General features: G+C 37.2%; 1 protein-coding gene across 1 annotated transcript; it reads left to right on the top strand.

The window, feature by feature from the left end:
• The first annotated feature begins 4 nt into the window (after nt 1-4).
• On the top strand, nt 5-22,194 carry CENPQ (centromere protein Q). The gene is made up of 9 exons (XM_005905106.3): nt 5-127; nt 4,734-4,873; nt 5,659-5,713; nt 7,047-7,173; nt 10,499-10,567; nt 12,310-12,439; nt 15,313-15,432; nt 15,595-15,669; nt 16,723-22,194. The coding sequence occupies exons 2-9, from the start codon at nt 4,772-4,774 to the stop codon at nt 16,852-16,854; spliced, it is 810 nt and encodes a 269-aa protein (XP_005905168.2). The 5' UTR covers nt 5-127; nt 4,734-4,771; the 3' UTR covers nt 16,855-22,194.
• Nucleotides 22,195-24,615: the final 2,421 nt, after the last annotated feature.

The raw sequence follows: 24,615 nt of genomic DNA, 5'->3' as shown, positions 1-24,615 counted from the left end.
TGCCCGCCACTCCCCCCAGGCGTTTCCGGTTTCTATGTGCTCACTTCCGGGCTTCCGCAGCTTTGGATGGTTTGGGCGCGAAATGCTCTGAGCACAGCTCCTGAAAGGATTCAAGGATCAGTTTTTGGTGAGTAGTCAAAGCGCTTCGCTCGCCGGTGGCTCCAGTTTGGGAGATAAGTTTTGCGGCCAACAACTTGGCGGGTTGTGTTTGAGGAGTTTCAGGTGTTTCAAAAGGAGAGGGGGAGATCCGAACAGGTTTGCCTTTCGCAGCCAGGGATAAACAAAGTACTGTTTGATTCGCAAACAGGGAGTGAAGCCACGCATGTTTCCACCCTCCCTTCCCCGAATCATCCTCATCTTCGTCCTGCTTCCTTACTCTTGCCCGCAGTCAGTCGTGGAGCGAAGTGCAGCGTTAGTGATGAGTGCCTTTGCGCCTTAAGGAAACTGCGGTTGGCAGCGTCGCTACCCCGAGGCATCAGTTGCAAAAAGTAAACACTGCGTATTTTCAAGTTTTGGCAGATGTCGTGTTCACCTATTGTACCTTAGAGAATTAGGTTGGTGGTTTCCACGAGTTTCAGCAAGCTGACAAAGAAAAACAAGACAACCTAGAATGCTTCCCTGTTTCCTACAGGGTAAAGAATACATTCTTTACTGCAGTACGTAGTCTGGCCGCAAACTACAGTTCGAGTCTTTCTTCTGCCCGTTGCCTCTGCACATGTCAAAGCCTCTCTGAATTTTCCCTGAACAGACTGACTTCTTTTGACCTGCCAATGGGCCTTTTTTCCTCTCAGCTACTTTACTTCCCTTTCTTCTGGCTAAATATTTCAAAGTGTAATTCATATACTATTTTTTTTCTCTGAGTACCGTATATCCCCCCATGCACACACCAGTTTGAGATATGCACTCGTCTAACATTTGTTGCACTGTGTATAATTGACTATACACGGAAACTGTTTTCATATCTGTCTCTGCCTACTACCACTTGTGGTTGTTATTAGGTCACTAAGTCGTGACCATCCAATTCTTTGATGCCCCGTGGACTGCAGCACACCAGGCTCCCCTGTCCTTCACTGTCTCCTGGAGTTTGCTCAAATTTGTGTCTGTTGAGTCAGTGATGCTATCCAGCCGTCTCATCCTCTGCCTCCCCCTTCTTCTTTTGCCTTCAGTCTTGCCCAGCATCAGGGTCTTTTCCAGTGAATCAGCTCTTGACATCAGTTGGCCAAAGTACTGGAGCTTTAGCTTCAGCATCAGTCCTTCCAATGAATATTAGGGTTGATTTTCTTTAGCATTGACTGGTTTGACCTCCTTGCAGTTCAAGGGACTCTCAAAAGTCTTCTCCAACACCGCAGTTCAAAAGCATCAATTCTAAAGAGCTCGACCTTTTTTATGGTCCAACTCTCACATCCATATGTGACTACCAGAAAAACCATAGCTTGACTGAATGGACCTTTGTCAGCAAAGTGATGTCTCTGCTTTTTAATAGGCTGTTTATCATAGCTTTTCTTCCAAGGAGCAAGCATCTTTTAATGTCGTGGCTGGAGACATCATCCTCAGTGATTTTGAAGCCCAAAAAAATAAAATCTGTCACTGCTTCCATTTTTTTCCCTCTGTTTGCCATAAAGTGATGGGACTGGAAGCCATGATCTTAGTTTTTTGTATGTTGAGTTTCAAACCAGCTTTTTCACTCTCCTCTTTTATCCTCATCAGGAACCTCTTTAGTTTCTTTGCTATATGGCTTATTGCTTCAAGTATGTATCAATGAAAATAGAGCTTTCCAGATGGTCTGTGGTAAATGACCAATTTTTTTGTTATTGTTGCTTTAATTTTTAATCCGTCACCACAACTGCTACTTTTGTAAAATACAATAAAAAAAAATTACTAGTCAAATCCATGAAACATACAAGGAAGAACCCCAGTGTAAGCCATAAATTTGGGGTGATATGTATCATTGTTGGTTCATGGATTGTAGTAAATGCACCGCTCTGGTAAGGGATTTGATAGTAGGGAAGGTGGGGTGGATATATTCAAATTTTATATTCAAATTCTGCTTAGTTTCTCTAAAACTTATCTTAAAAAGTCTCTCTTTAAATGAATTACCAGAAAAATTAAACTTTAAAAAAATAAAGCCAGTTATTTTTTGACCAGACCGAACATTCTTAAAATTGTTGTCAAGTTGCTATAAAAGTTTCTAAATGAACATTTTTAATTTCTGTACTTAAAAGGACTGTAGCACTGAATTACATGTTACTGAATAAAGAATATCAAGAAAAATGATTAACAAAACCAAACTATAAATAAGTGCCAAATGAGAGAGACCATAAGAGCCTACAGACTTTTAGAGAGCAATGAGGGAAAGTGGTTAGGAAGGTTTTCAGAAGCAGATGGCCCACAGTCTGAGAGGAGGGTGGGCACAGACACGAGAGTGGAGCTCAGGTAGAACTAGTGCATTATTCACAGTGTGTTCAGAAAATCAAGTCTAGCTGGAGAGGGAGATTCATTTGAGGAGTCGTGGGAGAGAAGTATGGAAAGCTTGGCAAGGCTAGGTTGTTGAGGACTGCAAATGTCATGGTAAAGAGTTTGGGTATTATGAGGTGGGTATTATTTAAGGGTTTTTATTTTTTAATTTAAAAAGAAATCACTTATTTTCTTACTGAATTTAGAATTGGAAACAGCTAGTAGGGTTGATTTTTTACTTTTCCATGCAGTATCAGCTGCAGCCTGTTAGCTCAGGTACATGCACGAGGCTGGCAAGTTGATGCTAGCTATTGGTTGGAAATTTAGCTGGGGCTTTTGGCTAGGTCCTCAGTTCCTCTCTCTGTTGACCTTCCTCATAGGATGTTAGCTGGGTTTCAAGAGCAAATATTCCAAGCAAGGGGTAGTGGCAGCTACTAATCTGTTCATGTTTGGCCGGGAAACTGGTACAGAATCATTTCCACCATATTCTACCACTTAAACTACTGCAGGGTCTATGAGATTTAAGACAAGGAGACATAGACTACACCTCTCAATAACAGGAGTGAGAAGGAATTTGTACCATTTTTAGTCTCCTGAATGGAATGGAATGAGGAGTAAATCTTTGCCCTCAATGGTTCCTTCACCTGGATGCTTTTCTCTAGTGAACAGCCTGAACTCCTGTACATGGCAGCCCTTCCAGGAGAGGTCCTGGAGCAAATATGGATTGGTTTCCAAGTAGGGGAAGTAAAGGGCATGAGTGTTCAGTTAAGAGAATTAGACATTTCAAGAATGAAGCAGAGGAGACTGGTATAGTATAAGGTACCACATTGTTCAAGAGCAGAGTAAAGTGTATTTTAGCTTCCACTGTGTTTTGTGAATGTGAGAGTTGGACCATAAAGAAGGCTGAGCACTGAAGTGTTGATGCTTTTGAACTGTGGTGTTGTAGAAGACTCTTGAGAGTCCCTTGGACTGCAGGGAGATCAAACCAGTCAATCCTAAAGGAAATCAATCCTGAATATTCATTGGAGAGACTGATGCTGAGTCTGAAGCTCTGATACTTTGATCACTTGATGCAAAGAGCTGACTCATTGTATAAGACCTGATACTGGGAAAGATTGAAGGTAGAAGGAGAAGGGCACAGCAGAGGACTAGACGCTTGGATGGCATCACCAACTCAATGGACATGAGTTTCAGCAAGCTCCGGGAGATGGTGAAGGACAGGGAAGCCTGGCGTTCTGCAGTCCATGGGGTCGCAAAGAGTCAGACACGACTGAGCAACTGAAGAACTGTATTTTGTAACTGATTTGATATGTAGTCCCTAAGTATAGTTCATGATCTTTCAGTTGATTCTTTCCCACCATTTTGAGGGTGGGGGGAAAGCTTGAACTTTTCCTTTTAAAATTTGAGGGAATAGATTTATTCAGAGTACCTTCTTTGTCTGTCTCTAAATCTGCATATATAACTGTGTTAATGTAATTAACTTTGAATTTTTAGAAAAGAAATTGTGACTGATTTATTTATATATCTAATTGTGTGTGTGTGTGTGTAATGTACATACCGCACATATTTGGGGGGGGGATGTGTGTGCATGTCCACATACTGTACCTAACTCTAAACTGTCTACTCCTTATGGTCTAATGCAGAAATGAGTATTTTATTCTTCTGTTTCTTTTAGCAGAGATGAGTTTGGTGTGAAGAATCTTTGTTATAATTCTTGCAACCTAGCAAGAATTATAGCCTAAATCCTTAAGAGGGAATTTACCACATGAATTTCTACAGTGTAGACTCATGGTATAATCCTACAAGTTACCTCCTCCCATCTTTGGCATAAATCTGTCTGTGTGTGTGCTGAGTCACGTAGAATGATGAATCCGTTAAGCCTAAAGTAAGACCTAAATGTTACTCTGAGTTGACATAATCTGTGACCAGAAAAAAACAATTCAGCACTTTATATTTCCCTTTTCTTGGATTTCAGCATGGAGATAACATTATTGTATGGGGGAGTATAAAGAAATGTGAAAGTGGTTTTATATGACTTTTTAAGGCCATACAAATGGCAGAAATTTTTTAATGAAATTGAATTAGACATCTTTAATGAGAACCAGCATTATTTATTTTAAAATATGTTTAAATGCTTTAAAAACACACAATACTATCCCAAAACTTTCATTCTGATTTTTTAAAGGCAAACTTGGAACATTTATAGGTAGTCCTTTTAACAAAATATTTGTAATAAAACAAGTCTTAAGCATTTTTCTGTGTCCTTTTCATCTTTACAGATTTGAAAAACTGTTACATTTGTTCTGTTTAAATCAAGATGTCTAGCAAAGCAAATAATTCCAAGAAAAAGTCTCAACAGTTAAAAAGAAATCCAAAAAGAAAAACTGATGATGAAGAAGCAGAATTACCAGGGAAAAAGGTAATCATTCAGGACTTATTCAAAGAGTTTATCATTCAGGACTCTGGTAAAAATATCATCTGTTCTGTATAAAGGAGAATGTGAAGACTAAAGGTCAGCTTTACTACAAATTATAGTAATTTATATTCCATATATATGGTTATGTGGGAGCTGCTGCAACATGATTTATAAAAACTTGCAGATAAAGATTTTTTACTTCTTTTCTAAAATATTAATCAGAAAATTCTTTGGGGAAGATGCTATGGGACATCGCTAAGGTGTTCAAATGGGAATACTGGTAATAAAGTGTAATAAAGTGAATATGGCATTCATATATTAAAAGACAAGAGAATCTGTCAGTAGGTGGAAGAGATTTTTATTAACATAGAGAAAAATTAGTCGGAGAGGAATTAGCTTCTTCCTGCCATAATTTTGTCCCTCTCTTATAAAAGAAATAATCAGCATTTTTTTCTCTGTATTAGGTAATGCCTATATTTTTCTGTTTTGCAGGAAACGTATTTAACACTATTTCCCAGGCAAAATAAGTAATGATTTCTTTAAAACATTCTTTAGCACCATATGAAATTCTGTTATACATTATCACCATTGTTCAGAAGTTGCTTTAGTATATCCTCCACTTGTGATAAATGCACACCTTTTGCTGTAGAAATAGCAATATACTTTTTTTCATCTTTCCAGAAGGTGTATGAATTCCCTCCAACATGCATGACAAATCTATTGCAAAAGCAGTATCTTTTTATCTAGTGCTTAATTGTGCGTGCATGTTTGTGTGTTTTTCTCTCTAGGTTAGAAACACAGTGAAAAAAAATAAAAATCATCCAAAACATCTCTCTTCTGAAGGTATTTCTTTTCTATGTTTTGTTTCACCATATCTTTCTCAAGCTATACCTATTTATGAAAAAGTTCTCAGCATCTTGCTTATGAATTCTGCATAAGCGAAACATAGTAATAAATGGTAGCATTCTCATTTTTGCAAGAATACGTAGTGCTGTTTAGTCAGATACCTAGGTCAGCTAAAATTTTACTTACCACCACTAGCAAAATACTGTGTGGGTTTCTAAATTGAAAGGAACTAGAGAAATTCAAAGTATACAACAGTCTGACTTACTCTGATTTGTGATATAGAGACACACCTACTGATTTCTCTTTGAGACAAATACCCTGTTCTGCTACCACTGTTTAGATTAGATTGGAGCTAAGTTTGTCTAGGGTAAATTAGTTTGGAGTGAACATCTTTACTTAAATATCACTTCATCATGGAAGAATTTTCTACCTCCTCACCCAGGAACAGGTTAGGTCCTCTGGTTTTGTACTTACATAATGAACAGTGTTTTTTCTTTTGTAATGCTTTGCATACCTGTAACTGTAATTATTTAATCTCCCTTCTCTCCAAAGTGAATTTTCATGTAAGCCAATAGTGTATCTCTTTTGTTTATTTATTACAAGCAGAACAATGTCAGTAACCTACCAGACACTCAGTATCTGTTCTTGGTTTGGTTAATTTCCTTTGTTCCAGTTGCCATCCAACATATGACAAAAAGCGTTTTCCTAGTCTTCTCAATAAGTCCTTTGCTGCTACTGCTGCTAAGTCACTTTAGTCGTGTCTGACTCTGTGCGACCCATAGACAGCAGCCCACCAGGCTTCCCCGTCCCTGGGATTCTCCAGGCAAGAACACTGGAGTGGGTTGCCATTTCCTTCTCCAATGCATGAAAGGGAAAAGTGAAAGTGAAGTCGCTCAGTTGTGTCCGACTCTGCGACCCCATGGACTGCCGCCTACCAGGCTCCTCCATCCATGGGATTCTCCAGGCAAGAGTACTGGAGTGGGGTGCCATTGCCTTCTCCGAATAAGTCCTTTAATTCAGGTCATTTCTGAGAACCAGACTTTTATGCTGAATCCTAATAATTGCAGCTTGGTTCTTCATTTAAAATTGTCTTGGCGTTTCTGTCTGCAGTATCAGCTAATAGTATTTAAGTTAACACAATAACAACATATTCAACACCTGGCATTTTATGACTATGCAGTAAAAAAAGAAATTAAACAGCTAATACAGCTTTATAGTATTGTGGTTCTCACAATTCCATTGGCTCTTTTTAGATAAACTTGTCCTTGAATAACTTTATAAATAAAAATATACACATTTCTAGATTAACCACAGTCTCTTCTTTGACCAGTGACAAGACAAACAAAGCATACTACTCTAAAACAGGTAAAGATAGCATCCAACAAGAGACAAACCTGGCAGCCTCTTTCGAAGAGTAGCAGAGAGCATTTGCAAACTATGATGGAATCTGTAGTAATGTGAGTATGAAATATTTTCCATTTCACTGTTTTCATTTCTACTTATGTTTCCTACAAACAGTATCCTTTTAAATATTGTTGTCTACTTTATGGTGATACGGTGTTTTTCTCTTTCACGAGAAGGTTTTTTTAATGTCTTTTGATGGCCTTAGCCTTCAGTTAAAAAAAGCCTTTATTAATGTCAGAAACTTGGAATTTTATCGCTGAAATAAAAATGAAATCTACATGGCCTAATCTGCTGTCTGTAAACTTAAAACTTTTTTCTGTCAAGAGGGATACTTCAGGAAGAAGTTTGCTCAAATTGAACTTTATATGGAAGCAGTGCTAGCAGGAATACAGAGATAAGACTCGGGCATCAAGGCACTGAAATCCATGAGAAGAGGCATATAAATTAGTTACAATGATATAATGTGATAAAAAGAACTTAGATTATTCAATTCAGTTCAGTTGCTCAGTCGTGTATGACTCTTTGCAACCCCATGAACTGTAGCACACCAGGCCTCCCTGTCCATCACCAGCTCCCAGAGTTCACCCAAACCCATGTCCATCGAGTTGGTGATGCCATCCAGCCATCTCATTTTCTGTCATCCCCTTCTCCTCCTGCCCTCAATCCTTCCCAGCATCACGGTTTTTTCAAATGAGTCAGCTCTTCATATCAGGTGGGCAAAGTATTGGAGTTTCAGCTTCAACATCAGCCCTTCCAATGAACACCCAGGACTGATCTCCTTTAGGATGGACTAGTTGGATCTCCTTGCAATCCAAGGGACTCTCAAGAGTCTTCTCCAACACCACAGTTCAAAAGCATCGATTCTTCGGCGCTTAGCTTTCTTTATAGTCCAATTCTCACATCCATACACGATCACTGGAAAAACCGTAGCCTTGACTAGATGGACCTTTGTAGGCAAAGCAATGTCTCTACTTTTCAATATGCTATCTAGGTTGGTCATAACTTTCCTTCCAAGGAGTAAGCATCCTTTAATTTCATGGCTGCAGTCACCATCTGCAGTGATTTTGAAGCCCAGAAAAATAAAGTCAGCCACTTTTTCCACTGTCTCCCAACTATTTGCCATGAAGTGATGGGACTGGATGCCATGATCTTAGTTTTCTGAATGTTGAGCTTTGAGCCAACTTTTTCACTCTCCTCTTTCATTTTCCTCAAGAGGCTCTTTAGTTCTTTTTCACTTTTTGCCATAAGGGTGGTATTATCTGCATATCTTAGGTTATTGATATTTCTCCTGGCAATCTTAATTATAGCTTGTGCTTCCTCCAGCCCAGTGTTTCTGATGATTTACTCTACATATAAGTTAAATAAGCAGGGTGACAATATACAGCCTTGATGTACTCCTTTTCCTATTTGGAACCAGTCTGTTGTTCCATGTCCAGTTGTAACTGTTGCTTCCTGACCTGCATACAGATTTCTCAAGAGGCAGATCAGGTGGTCTGGTATTCCCATCTCTTTCAGAAGTTTCCACAGTTTATTGTGATCCACACAGTCAAAGGCTTTGGCATAGTCAATAAAGCAGAAATAGATGTTTTTCTGGAACTCTCTTGCTTTTTCCATGATCCAGGGGATGTTGGCAATTTGATCTCTGGTTCCTTGGCCTTGTCTAAAAACAGCTTGAACATCTGAAGTTCACGGTTCACATATTGCTGAAGCCTAGCTTGGAGAATTTGAAGCATTACTTTAATAGCATGTGAGATGAGTGCAAGTGTGAGGTAGTTTGAGCATTCTTTGGCATTGCCTTTCTTTGGGATTGGAATGAAAACTGACCTTTTCCAGTCCTGTGGCCACTGCTGAGTTTTCCAAATTTGCTGGCATATTGAGTGCAGCACTTTCACAGCATCATCTTTCAGGATTTGAAATAGCTCAACTGGAATTCCATCACCTCCACTAGCTTTGTTTGTAATGATGCTTCCTAAGGCCCACTTGACTTCTCATTCCAGGATGTCTGGCTCTGGGTGAGTGATCACACCATCGTGATTATCTTGGTTGTGAAGATCTTTTTTGTATAGTTCTTCTGTGTATTCTTGATACCTCTTCTTAATATCTTCTGCTTCTGTTAGGTCCATACCATTTCTGTCTTTATCGAGCCCATCTTTGCATGAAATGTTCCCTTGGTATCTCTAATTTTGTTGAAGAGATCTCTAGTCTTTCCCATTCTATTATTTTCCTCTATTTCTTTGCTTTGATCACTTGAGGAAAGCTTTCTTATCTCTCCTTGCTATTCTTTGGAACTCTGCATTCAAATGGGTATATCTTTCCTTTTCTCCTTTGCTTTTCACTTCCCTTCTTTTCACAGCTATTCGTAGGCCTCCTGAGACAGCCATTTTGCTTTTTTGCATTTCTTTTTCTTGGGGATGGTCTTGATCACTGTCTCCTGTACAATGTCACAAACCTCTGTCCATAGTTCATCAGGCACTCTATCAGATCTAGTCCCTTAAATCTATTTCTCACTTCTACTATATAATCATAAGAGATTTGATTTAGACCATACCTGAATGGTCTAGTGGTTTTCCCTACTTTCTTCAATTTAACTCTGAATTTGGCAATGATCCAAGCCACGGTCAGCTCCCGGTCTTGTTTTTGCTGACTATATAGAGCTTCTCCATCTTTGGCTACAAAGAATGTAATCAATCTGATTTCGGTGTTGCCCATCTGGTAATGTCTATGTGTAGTGTCTTCTCTTGTGTTGTTGGAAGAGGGTGTTTGTTACGACCAGTGCATTCTCCTGGCAAAACTCTATTAGCCTTTGCCCTGCTTCATTCTGTACTCCCAGGCCAGATATGCCTATTACTCCAGGTGTATCTTGACTTCCTACTTTTGCATTCCAGTCCCCTATAATGAAAAGGACGTTTTTTGGGGATGTTAGGTCTAGAAGGTCTTGTAGGTCTTCATAGAACCGTTCAGCTTCAGCTTCTTCAGCGTTACCGGTCGGGGCATAGACTTGGATTACCATGATATTGAATGGTTTGCTTGGAAACGAAGAGATCATTTTGTCATTTTTGAGATTGCATCCAAGTACTACATTTTGGACTCTTTTGTTGACTATGATGGCTACTCCATTTCTTCTAAGGGATTCCTGCTCACGGTAGTAGATATAATGGTCATGAGTTAAATTCACCCGTTCCAGTCCATCTTAGTTCACTTAGATTATTCCTCTGCTTTAAATGCCCTTGACATAAAATAAAGTGATTGCTTCTGCCTGGTTAGTAAGAAGGGGCACTTGAAAGAAATTAGAAAAAGTAAACAGATTATATTAGTAATTTTCAAACTAATATTTATTCAATCCCAATATTTATTCAATCCCTATTTTTTCTTTTCTAGATCAATTCTGAGTAACAGTATTAGAGAAAATAAACAAATTCAATATCATCTGAATTTCCTAAAGAAAAGGTAATATAGTCACACAATTAAAAAAACAGTTGAAACATAATTGGTTAAAATCCAGTCTGTTCTTGTGTTACCAAAACAGATATTTATGGAATATAAAAGTTTTTTATTTGGGGTTTTCATTCTTTTGTTGTTGTCATTTTAAGAAGATGAATGGTTTGGGAATATGTATTCTACCCTAAGCTGCTGCTGCATGGAATTCTGGAGTGGGTTGCCATTTCCTTCTCCAGAGATCTTCCCAACCTAGCATCTTCCAAGTTAGTGTTTACCACAGGAACTCTTTATTTTGTAATTAGTCTCGTCTCTGCTTCTGTCTGCATGTTGTCTTCATTCTTTTAGACAAGTTGTCCTCAGTAGATTAGAACTGTATATATAGATATCTTCCTGTTTAGAAAGAGGCAAAAGAAAGCTCTTAGCCTCTTAGCTTCAGTTAGAATATTCTGGGTGATGGATTCTGATTGGCTTGGGTGATTTGCTTCTCGTACTGATTTTGTGACAAGAGCTGTTATGATTGATATAGATTGAATCATATATGCTTTTCCTTGTCATGAAACAATAGAGTTGCTAGTCAATAAAAATTAGCCACTACACTTTCTAAAGGAACATATTTTGGGGAATTCTGACTTATAGATATACAATGTTGTAAATGGTGCTTAGATGTTGTTGACATAGTATTATGATAGGTATATTGTAACATGATAAACACTGGTTATATTTTTAGTTTAATAAGATTTTGTAGAATAACCTACAAATTTAGAACATTTGGAATGGTGAATGACCTTTATGCAAAACAGGTTTGATAAAGTTTTAGAAAAAAACTGTTTATAAAGGGAATCTTTATTTTACTTAAACCAAACATTCAGACAGGTTTTGTTCTTATGGGCTAATGATGATTTGGGGAATAGCTGAAGTTTATCCTGACAGTTTAGTGAAAAGTATGATTGATAGAGTTTAAACAACCTACTTTTTTCTTTATAAAAATTAATATTTTGAGTAAGATACCTGGAAGACAAATCTTGGGTTCCACTATTCTTCTAATTGCCTGCAAATCTCAAGTAGTAGGATTTTTTTTAGGATCCAGATACACTGTTACTAGACAGAAGGAACCAAATTTAGATTTTGCTTCTTGATTTCTTCCTCATGGAACTCAAGAATCAAACCTGGGAAAGCTGTATTGCAGTCTGCTGGAAGTGAGGTTAGTCATAAGATTTGAAGGGGATTTTTTTTTAGTTAGGAAAAAATCACTAGAGTAACTAATACAGGCATTCTCTTTTATTGGTCACATTCTGTGAAACAACTGAGATTTAAAGTTCAGAGTCATAGTTAAGACTAACAGAATAATGTTTCATCTCTTACCAGAAATTCACATTAAATGATAGACTTATGTACTGTAATAGTCCAGGAAACATATTCAGAAGATACAAGGAAATTTTTAGTATATTTTAAACTGTGTATAAATAATCAATTGTTAAATGTGTAAAATAGAAACTTTTCCTTTTATAAAGCAACCTAGGTACCCCATGATTTGTGGTAAATGTTAATCAATCAAAAGACTTAATGAGGATTTGTCAGGGCTTTTGGTAGGGTGGGGGGGGCTTACTGCTAAGATTAGCTGCTGTTAATAAAAGAATATTTCAGCCTTTAGAAATATGAGGGAAAGAAAAAGGGGACTACAGTATTTTAAATCAGAAACAATACTAATGGTACTCAAAAATAAGCAGTTATGTTTTTATTCTGTCCCAAAGATTGCTGCAACTGTGTGAAACCCTGAAAGTCCCTCCCAAAAAGCCGCAAGATTTATCTCGTGTGTCAAGTCTACTGAAAATGGAAAGGGCACAGCACAGAGCTAATGAGGAAGGTCTGGCATCATTGCAGGTATGAAGTTTGAAAAGGGAATTCATTATTAGGGGAAAGGGGAAGAGATTTAATTTAAAGTTTTAAAAATTATGTAATTCTTCTAGTAACTAGTACTACATCTTGGACAAGGTTTTTTATTAACTTTTTTTTTTTTAATCAAAGCAAAACCTTTCAATTTTGGTCCTCTAAAGTTAAGACTATGTCTAATATATTTGTAATTAAGTAGCAGCCTTATTTTTTTTATCAGACTTTAAATATAGTGAACTGTCTTACTTTTGATTAGCAAGTTATAGGAATTCATCACTAAATGCTATAGAATTTCAAAACATGAGTTTTTCTGTCCTTCAGTGCTATTTATTGACAAGAAGAACACAATCATCATCATTATTTTTGTAATCATTATAGATAACATGTAAGAAGAGCCTTCTATGTTCTTCTAGTCACTGTTCTAAGCACTTTACAGTTATAGCCATTAATGACTTAAAGAGGCTTGCACTATATTTCATGTTTTATAAATGTGAAAAAGAGAAATATTGGCACTTTTAGCTGAACCTTAGACAAACTGCTCACAGCTGTGATGCAGTCCTATTAGTCCAACTTTAGGGCATGTGATTTTTTATCTTTATCCTGTGGAAGGTAGTGAGAGATAATATTTGCTGTTAGGATAAACAACAGGCTTTTAATTAGTGGATACTTTAGCAATTAAGAAAAGCAATCTTAAGGGGCTTATTAAATAATTATTAAAACTAAAACAGATTGGACCATATATCCCTTTGCTGTTTTGAAGTAGATTGTAGATCTGGTCTTTGTCAGCAGTTCAACTTTGTAAAGTAATAAGTCTGTTAATCTGTTACAAGGTGGTGGTAGTTTAAACAGGGGTTGCATCCCCAATGAGTCAGCATTCACAAATAGGTCATTCCAGCTTTTCCATGTGATTGAGAATAAAAATGGAAGGGTTTATTTTTAAGCAGCAGATCTACTTGTAGATCTATAAATTACAGATTTATAAATTTGTAATTTATATACTGTAAATATATTGTAAACTTAATATATTTTGTAAATTTATATATATTGTAAATTTACGTTGTTGTTGTTCAGTCGCCAAGTCATGTCTGACTCTTAGAGACCTCAGGGACTGTAGCATGCCAGGCTTCCCTGTCCCTCACCATCTCCCGGAATTTGCCCGGTGATACCATCAACCATCTCATTCCTCTCCTTCTACCTTCAGTCTTTCCCAGCACCACAGTCTTTTCCAGTGAGTCAGCTGTTTGCGTCAGGCAGCCAAATACTGGAGCTTCAGTTTCAGCATCAGTCCTTCCAAAGAGTATTCAGGGTTTATTTCGTTTGATCTCCTTGCTTTCCAAGGGACTCTCAAGAGTCTTCTCCAACACCACAGTTCAAAAGCTCTGCCTTCTTTATTGCCCACTTTCACATCCATACATGACTACTGTAAATTTATAGAGTGGTATTTTTTAGTGGTTTTCTCACTTTCTTCATAGTGTGAGATTATATTTAACTTTCATTACAGTGTTACTTTGCAAGAGTATATTTCAGTACTGTCACTAGCTCCCCCACTTAATGAACAGTTGGGCAGCATAATATGGCTTTTTTTTTTTAATTTCAGCTTTGTTTGAGATATAAGTAGCAAAATGGTAAGATATCTAAAGTATACATCATGGTGATTTAATATATATATACATTGTGAAAGGATTTCCCCCGTCTTATTAATTAATGCATCTGTCACCTCACTGTTTTTTTTTTTTTTTTTGTAAGGACATTTAAGTTCTACTTTCAATTATATAATACAGATTTCAGTTATATAATACATTGTTCTCCATGTTTTGTATCAGATCCTGTGACCTTGTTTGGCCTAGTAAATTGAGCTCACAGACCTCGGGTTTTGGGTACTCAGAAATCAGCACCTTTCTGAAGGGTCAGATGATAAACATCTTGCTCTTTATAAGTCACATTGGTTTTCATTGCACGATCTTTTTTGTTTTTTTTAACATCCTTTAGAAATGTAAAAATCATTCATAGCTCTTGAACCAATCAAAAACAGCCCATGAGCAGTTGCAGACCTCTGCAGGTACCCTTTCTAATGGTTTCTAGAAGCCATAATATATTTGTTAAGGAAGATTACTATAATTGACAGTAACAACTCTGCTTTCAGTATTTGGAAAATGATGTTAAATGTAAATACCAACCATATTGCTCATCAGGATTTCAGAGTTACTACTTCATTACTTTCGTGTGGCTTCTGTGTGGCTTCTTGTTCCCTGATCCGCAGAGGCTGCGCTGTGCTTTGCTGTTGCTAGGACTAGATTTGAAAGCAATGCAGTATTTAATACCATTTAGAAACCCAGAAGCTGGCTAACTCTATATGTGGCCTGCAGTCAGTACACCCCTGGTATTCCCGTATTTATTTCATTCACTTATTTTCTCTTTTGCTTTCCTCAGTACGTTTTATGTTCTTTCTATGTGAGAAACTGCCACTCATTTTCTGTTATTATCTTTGCCCTAATGTTCAGCACTTCTTCTTTTGGCAAATGAAAATAGCACTCAGATGTTCCTAAATTAGAGTTTCTCTGCTATTACATACTGCTTAAGGAATGCTGCTATACCTGCTGCTGTGAATCCTTGGGTTCTGCTAAATTCACATAGGTCTTCCAGGATCTCTGATACCAGCAGCTTTAGTAAGTTTTTGAGGAAAGGTTCATGTACATCTTTGTTCCATTGGTAAATCAATCTCTAGGGAGACTTTTTTGAAAGAAAAATGAAAATTACCAGTTTCTTCCAAAAGTGTTTCAATATGTAAGATGTTTTTAAAAATGTTTGGGTTTCACTTAATAGTATATTTAATTTAAAAGATTAGCTTTCTCTTTCTGATGCAGGAAGAAACAGATAAAATGGTAGCGACCATAGAATCAATGACTGGGGATATTCACAGCCTAAAGAACAAAGTTCATGTTCTGACAAGTGAGGTAGAAGAAGAAGAAAAGAAGATAAAACAGGTAATTGTTCCAAAAAAAAAAAAAAAGTTACTACTAGAATATGGATATAATTTTTCATTATTAGATTTTACCCAGACAGCTTTTGAGTGTAATAAGAGAAATCAACTTTTTGAAACAGTCTAGCTTTACAAAATAATCTATAGCTTTATTTTTCTACTTTAGATGTTTCAAATAGATAATGGGGTACTCTCTCTTCCTGAACTTTCTCAAAAGAGTCTCAGAGCACCCATCCTTCAGGTAAGTACTTACAGTTTACCATATTAATTGCATCACCAGTTATAAATTTCATATATGTAAAAACATTATATGCTACTTCTTTTAAACAAATGAAATCTATGATATACACTGTAAGGGAAAATTATGTTTCTCATATGATGGTATAGTTTGAACATCTCATGCTTGTTAGTTGCTGTATAACATCCCATTATATAGATGTGCCATAATATAATTTGTGGAGATTTTGGAAATAAATAATTTTTCTAGTACAGGTAATGCTATGTACACCTTTGTATATGCATTATTACACGTTTGTATAGTCATGGCTGTAGGGTAGATTTCTGGAAGTAAATTCTGACAGTTGCTTTGTTTATGCTTCTAATAATTGCATGTAACCTTTCCTAAAATAGTATACTATGTCCTATTTGTAGTAGGCCGCACACTGATAACTTATCTTTTTTCAAAGGACCCCAATAGATACTGTAGTGTCACTGTTTACCCTGGTAGAAAGTCTGTATGTTTTCTCAAAAAGTAACAAAAATTTTCCTATCTAAAATCTACGTAGGGTGAGAGGAATGGGAATAGGCAGAGAGGAAACAGAATAATATAGATTTAAAAGAAGAATGGCAATTAGTTGATGATTGCAGTTGAGTGATTATATAAGATTATTATTATATCATTCTCTCTAAATAACATATCAATACATATAACATTTTTCATAGTGAAAGGTTAAAAACTAATTACATGGGTAAAGTCAAAAGGTACACACTTCCAGTTACTTATAAATAAGTAATGGGGAGGTAATGTATAAGCTGGTGACTAGAGTTAATACTGTATTGTATATTTGGAAGTTGCTAAGAAAGTAGATCTGAAAGTTCTCATCACAAGGAAAAAAAAATTTGTAACATGTTTGGTGATAGATGTTAACTAGACTTAACTGTGGTGATCATTTTGCAGTGTATACAAATATCAAATCATTATGTTGTATGCCTGAAGCTAATATAATGTTCATGTCAGTTACATATCAATAAAAAAATAAAATTTAAAAAATGAATTATTCTATCATGCCCACAGAGAGAAATTCTGACGCTAATTCCAAATCAGAACAGTCTTCTGAAGGACTTGGAAGTTCTCCATAATTCATCCCAGATGAAGCACATGTTCACCTTCATTGAAGAAGTCTATAAAAGACTGGATGCCTCTTAAAGAGCTGTTTTTGTTTTTGTTTTTTTGTAGATTGTCCCATATTAATTTAATGTTTATGAACTTGTAAAAATATTAATCTATGTGATATTGCAGAGGCTGAGGCTTCTTCAGATACGCACTTTAAAATTAACCTCTATAGATCTACCGTTAGCATCTAATGTAGGCCTTAAAGACTGTTTTTATTAGTTCACCAGTCTAGGAACTCACATTTATGTTACTGTATCTCCAGTTATGTGCCCATAACCATAAAGTGAGAATAGCCACAATCTGATGGTTTATAATGGTTGGATAGAGCTTGTTTATTGTTTTATGCAAAGCAAGTATGATACTATGATATAATATATATAAATTGTTTATAGTGCCTAGCACATAAAAACATAAGCATTTGCTATCCTTATTGTTCTTTAACTGATGACTTGCATTTTCTGTCTGGTCATGTGGAACTCGCAACATCCCCAAATGCCTTTGCTCTTTTACACAACACTCTAGAATTTTTGTGGCATCATTATCACTTGCCAGGTGTGTTTAACTTTAAAGGCAGCATGAAAGTTTTGTTTCTTTGTTTAGGTTAGTGAATAGATGCTGAAAACTTATTTTCTACTCTCATCAGAGCATACCTTTACTTCACAAAATTGTTAAAAAGAAACCCAAGCTCATTTACTCCCTTAAAATAAATGCCAAAACAAACAACAGCAAAAAAAAATCCCTTCTTTCTAAACCTTTCCTCATGATAATAAGCATATACATGTGAAGAAATTATCACTTAAATACATTAAAAATCATTTTTAACCAATCACAAGATATCGTCTGGGTTGCTTTTAAGTATTTGTAGAATAAAATAACTCATTTAATTACCTTTCTGTCTAACCTAGGATGTTTAGTCAGTTAATTTAGAAGGTGCAATAATCACTCCAGGCTGAGACGACCAGGAAGACAGCTTGGGTTAAACAAGTTGGATTTAGTGCTCCCTGTAGTCATTGGGAACCTTGGACAGCTCAGCAAAAGGGTCAGAAGCGATATCCTCTTAGGAAATAATGGTCAGGAAGGACATTAATAGATTTTAAGGGAAGGAAGGTCTTCGAGAAAGGAAACCTGTAGTGCAGCATTTAAAGAGAACATGGTTGTATATGCTTTGGACCGTCTACTACGTGCTAGGAAAAGCAACCAAAAGAAAAAGATTTTACAAAATGTCTTAAAATTTCAAAAACCTGGGAAATAATCTTGTGTTTCTTAGAATGCTAGGAGAGCCCCAACTCACTGATTTTTGTCATTAGTCGTGATGTTTATAATAGTTTTTGGTGGGATGAAGGAGTTACTAAGTCTACTGTTCTGTCAGAATGTCTGTTTAAGCGGTGATTGAAAGTCAACAAGAATTTCAGTTCACCATTGTTGCTAAGGGGTAGTTCTTTATCACACATAAACTGGTCATCAGTCAGTTCAGTTCAGTTCAGTCACTCAGTCGTGTCCGACTCTTTGCGACCCCATGAATCACAGCACGCCAGGCCTCCCTGTCCATCACCAACTCCCAGAGTTCACCCAAAATCATGTCCATTGAGTCCGTGATGCCATCGAGCCATCTCATCCTCTGTCATCCCCTTCTCCTTCTGCCCCCAATCCCTCCCAGCATCAGAGTCTTTTCCAATGAGTCAACTCTTCGCATGAGGTGGCCAAAGTACTGGAGTTTCAGCTTTAGCATCATTCCTTCCAAAGAAATCCCAGGGCTGATCTCCTTCAGAATGGACTGGTTGGATCTCATTGCAGTCCAAGGGACTCTCAAGAGTCTTCTCCATCACCACAGTTCAAAAGCATCAATTCTTCGACGCTCAGCCTTCTTCACAGTCCAACTCTCACATCCATACATGACCACAGGAAAAACCATAGCCTTGACTAGATTACCCTCTTATAGCTTAGAAATGGAGAAGGAAATGGCAACTCACTCCAGTATTCTTGGCTAGAGAATCCTGTGGACAGAGGAACCTGGTGGGCTGCCGTCTATGGTGTCGCACAGGGTTGGACATGACTGAGGCGGCTTAGCATGCATGCATGCATTGGAGAAGGAAATGGCAACCCACTCCAGTATTCTTCCCTGGAGAATCCCAGGGACAGAGGAGCATGGTGGGCTGCGATCTATGGGGTTGCACAGGGCCAGACATGACTGAAGCTACTTTGCGTGCATGCATGCATAGCTTAAAAAAGTACATGATCTAATTTTGAGATATCTACAATATCTTCTGGCAGGTAGGCAAAATATACAGTATTTTCTTCAAAGGCTGAATTTTGGTGTGTACTCTTGTGAAGAATTTAAGAGTTAGTAACAGACCCAAGTAAAATTGAAATTCAGCTACACAAGGTCCCAGTAATGCAGATGGTCATCCTCTTGAAATATTCTTATCTGTCTAAATTTTCACATACAAAGGCCATGCCAACTATGATACACGTTCTCGTCAGTGACTGATGAGTACCAATGGCAGAAACTTTAAATTCTAAAAGATAAATATTTTGGAACAAAGGATATATGGTATAAAAATATAGCCTGTGATAAAGATAGCATATCAAATAAAATGTAGAGAAAATATTCAGTAAATGATCTTGAAGAAACTAGCTAACTCCACTGGGGAGAGAGCTGGAGCATGGGTGCATACGTACTAAGTCACTTTAGTTGTGTCTGACTGTGCAACATATGGACTGTAGCCCATCAGACTCCTCTGTCAAAGGATTCTTCAGGCAAGAATACCGGAGTGGTTGCCTTGTCCTCCTTCAGGGGATCTTCTCAACCCAGGGATCGAACCCATGTCTCTTTACGTCTCCTGCATTGACAGGGGGGTCGGGGATTCTTTACCACTAGCACCACCTGGAAAGCCCAGGGGGTGGAGGGGTGGTGGTGGTAAATATTCCTACTTTATGACAGGATAGATTCAAAGTAAATAAAATTAAATGAAAAAAATAGAAACTAAAAAGGATTTATGAATGAATAACTGATGTTAGTGTGTCTAAACCCCTATAGGCATACTCCTCTTATAGTATTTTATTGCATTTTGCAGATACTGCATTTTTTACAAACGTTTGTAGCCATCCTGTATCGAGCAATATTGATGCCATTTTCCGAACACCGTTATTTTTAAATTAAGGTGTCTACATTGTTTTTTAAGATATAATACTGTTGTACAGTTAATAGACTTATAGTATACTGCAAATGGAACTTTTATATTCGCTGTAAAGTAAATTGGTGTGACTTTGTGGTGAGATTGCTTTATTGTAGTGATCTGGAACTGGGCTTGCAGAATCTATGAGGTATGCCTGTATTATGCACGGAGAAGACAATGGCACCCCACTCCAGTATTCTTGCCTGGAAAATCCCATGGGTGGAGGAGCCTGGTAGGCTGCAGTCCATGGGTTCACTAAGAGTCGGACACGACTGAGCGACTTCACTTTTACTTTTCACTTTCCTGCATTGGAGAAGGAAATGGCAACCCACTCCAGTACTCTTGCCTGGAGAATCCCAGGGACGGGGGAGCCTGGTGGGCTGCTGTCTATGGGGTCGCACAGAGTCGGACATGACTGAAGTGACTTAGCAGCTTAGCAGCAGCTGTATTATACATATAAACAAAGATAAAACCATAAAGGAAAAAAAATCAGTAGATCACTACATAAGACTGAACTTTTTAAGATAAAATTTTTTAAAAAATAAGCCAAAGGGACAACACAGACTGAAAAATATCTGCAACATATATAAAACATAGTATTTTTAGTCATAAAGCTCTAAAATCCAGTAACAGGTTAAATACCAATAGGAAAATGGGCAATTCTCAAAGGAAATAAGTAGTCAATAAGTATCAATACTTGGAAGATTTTTCAACCTTAAAAATCATGTAAATGCAAATGAAGACAAAACTTTTCAACTATTGGGTTGGAAAAGATTGAAAAAGACTGAAAAGGAAGGTTTCCAAACATATAGGAAAATGGGTACCCAGTATTGCTGCTGAAGGAAGGAGGGCAAATGATGTCATTTGGTGGGGGCCAGGGGGAGTGCAACCTGTACAGATACGTTAACAGAAACACAGTTTACTGTCAGTCATTTAAAGTCATTATTTTATATTAATTCATCCATTCTTACAACTTTCAGTTGGGCATATGTTTAACAAACAGGTTTTGCCTAAATATGAGACACCTGCTCAGTGACCTAAAGTATTTGCTTTCTTTTATTTGGTTGGATAGAATATCTTGGCATTGTTTGCTGAAAATAAATGCAGGTGCACCTGTCAAAATTAATACTTGAGTCATTCAGATTGGCGTGGTTTCCAAACAGAAGTCTCCTAAATCCTCTCAGATTTCATTCACTGTCAAGAAATATTCAGCTTTAAGGAAGAAAGAAGGAAAGCAAAAACAGAGAAATTCACAGTTCCCATGTGCACTTTATTCTTTCTAAAGTGACTGATAGATTTTTCTCTGCTAACTAGTTTTCTTGTTAAGAGTTGCTGCCCTTTCTTTCTGAGTAACTTCACTCTGTAGGACAGTCTCTGGGTCCATCCACATCTTTACAAATGACCCAATTTCGTTCCTTTTCGGGGCTGAGTGATATTCCATTGTATATACGTATGACATCTTCTCTCCCATTCTTCTATGATGGATGTTCAGGTTGCTTCCATGTTCTGGCTATTGTAAATAGTAATGCAGTGAACTTTGGGGTGTGCTCTGTGGTGACCAAAATGGGAAGGAAATGCAGAAGAGAGGGGATATATGTATACATATAGCTGATTGATTCAGTTTATCATACAGGAAAAACTAACAGAACATTGCAAAGCAACTATACCCTAATAAAAATTAAAACATCAAAAAGTTGCTGTCCTTGAATGTATTTCTTGCCATTCACCACCACACCACTTTCATTAAAGTGGCTGCTGCTTGTAGAAACCATATCCAAACACTGATCATATTTGTTAAAATTGGACAAAGAGGAACATAAAGGAGGGACGTTTTCCAAATACAACAAAGTGGGAATTCCTTGGTAGTCCAGTGGTTAAGACTTGGTGCTTTCACAGCCAAGGGCCCAGATTCCATCCCACGTCTCAGGGGTTTAAGCTACCACAAGCTGCATGGCGAGGCCAAAAAATAAACAATAAAACTATTATTTTTTTTTAATGAACTTTTTATTAACTAATAGAAACAAATGTGCCTTAAAATCAGTTTTAATCATTTCCACCCCTAAGGAGTTCCTTAAAATTAAGGTAGATTTTCAAATGGAATGAAAGCTATATAACAAAAATAACAGTGATAAAGTGGCTGATATTTATTGATCTGTGCTACATGCCATTACATGTATACATGTATTTATACCAATATTGTCACCCTGTTTATTTAACTTATATGCAGAGTACATCATGAGAAACGCTGGACTGGAAGAAACTCAAGCTGGAATCAAGATTGCCAGGAGGAATATCAATAACCTCAGATATGCAGATGACACCACCCTTATGGCAGAAAGTGAAGAGGAACTCAAAAGCCTCTTGATGAAAGTGAAAGTGGAGAGTGAAAAAGTTGGCTTAAAGCTCAACATTCAGAAAACGAAGATCATGGCATCTGGTCCCATCACTTCATGGGAAATAGATGGGGAAACAGTGGAAACAGTGTCAGACTTTATTTTTCTGGGCTCCAAAATCACTGCAGATGGTGACTGCAGCCATGAAATTAAAAGACGCTAACTCCTTGGAAGGAAAGTTATGACCAACCTAGATGGCATATTCAAAAGCAGAGACATTACTTTGCCAACAAAGGTCCGTCTAGTCAAGGCTATGGTTTTCCCTGTGGTCATGTATGGATGTGAGAGTTGGATTGTGAAGAAGGCTGAGCGCCAAAGAATTGATGCTTTTGAACTGTGGTGTTGGAGAAGACTCTTGAGAGTCCCTTGGACTGCAAGGAGATCCAACCAGTCTATTCTGAAGGAGATCAGCCCTGGGATTTCTTTGGAAGGAATGATGCTAAAGCTGAAACTCCAATACTTTGGCCACCTCATGCAAAGAGTTGACTCATTGGAAAAGACTCTGATGCTGGGAGGGATTGGGGGCAAGAGGAGAAGGGGACAACAGAGGATGAGATGGCTGGATGGCATCACTGACTCGATGGATGTGAGTCTGAGTGAACTCCGGGAGTTGGTGATGGACAGTGAGGCCTGGCGTGCTGCGATTCATGGGGTCGCAAAGAGTCGGACACGACTGAGCGACTGATCTGATCTAATCTGATCTGATGGGGATCAAACCCCATAGTAATCAGCATTATTCACATCCTGCATAATCTGAGGCAAAGGAAGCTAAGTAACTGAGATCACTCAAATAGTAAGTGATAGAGCTAGAACGTGAAAAAATACATATAATTTTGACTTCTTAGGAATTTGCTGATAAGCTACAAATATAAGGTAGTTCTGAAGCTAGTGAGTGAATCCTAATACAGCAATGTACAAATATTTGATAATATGTATTATGAATTTGTTCAGTTGGATTTCTTGAAGAAAATCTTAAATTTACATTAGAAAACTTTTCCCCCCTTTTTTTCTTTTTTCCTTTTAATTTCAAGAGTCAAAAGTTTAGGTTAGGGTGGGTCGGGGTTTCAGGATGGGGGGACACATGTGTACCCATGACTGATTCATGTCAATGTATGGCAAGAACCATTACAATATTGTAAAGTAATAATCCTCCAATTAATCTAAAAAAAATTATTTCACTTGGCAATGGATATTTGGTAACCTATCATTCCACTGTAGAATTAAATGTATTTGAAAAAAAATTTTCTTTAACTTAAATATATATATATATATATATATATATATATACACACACATATATGTATTTACCCAAATTCTCACATTTTGTGGGATTTTATGATCAATGTTTCATTTTGATTTTTTTTGTCTTGTTCTACCCATTCTTGTTTCTGATTGCATCACTTAGCTTCTGCTTCAGATAACCTGCATTAAAATTTGTCTTTAATGTTCTACTTGCTTAATGACTGTACAGAAATAAAGTGAAAAAAAAAAAGTTTAGGTTAACTTGATGAACCTATTTCAAGTTTAATTATCTTCATCCAATGCAGTTTTCCTAGAAAAGATATATTTTTCCTTTTTAGCTATTTTTCCTATGGCAAAAAGCTACTATTCTAGTTAGTTCAGATGTTTAATAGAGAGCAAAGAACTTTGTAAAAAGAATAGAAGTTTCTGTTCTGGAACATGTACTCTAAACCTGGGAAGACAGGTGTATGTCGCTCCAAGTCCATAAATAAGTCGGCCCCTGACTTTTTAAGGTTTTTTCTGATACTATACTTCATACCTAAATTAGTTTCTGTTCTATAACAGCTTCTGTTCATTTTTTAAAATCCATTTTCCTCGAATAATGTACAGGAAAGATTAGATTTATATAGGTCCCTTAGGACCATGCCTGGGTATAGGTTGCCCTGGGTAACATTGTTTTTTAAAGTTATCAGTATAGTAGGATCAAAAATGCTCTTACTTTGACATCCAGGAATTGTCCTCTAAAACAATTTCCTCCCGTCACTTTCAACTACCAACTACCCATTGTATTACTTTAACCAACATCTTCAAATAAGAATGCCCTAACGTCTCTAGGTTTGATCTTGACCTTGTCAGACTTAAACATGGTAAACAGTATCCTCCCAAGCGACCACATTGACGTTCTCTCTCTAAACCGCTGAGACATTCGTACTGTTTATTATCCTAAGGCTCAGGTATTGTGTGCTGAGATGCCCATGGTGCTT

This window comes from Bos mutus, chromosome 23 (assembly GCF_027580195.1).
Source record: "Bos mutus isolate GX-2022 chromosome 23, NWIPB_WYAK_1.1, whole genome shotgun sequence".
NCBI classification, from domain to species: domain Eukaryota; kingdom Metazoa; phylum Chordata; class Mammalia; order Artiodactyla; family Bovidae; genus Bos; species Bos mutus.
This window is presented reverse-complemented; position numbering and strand designations above follow the sequence as displayed.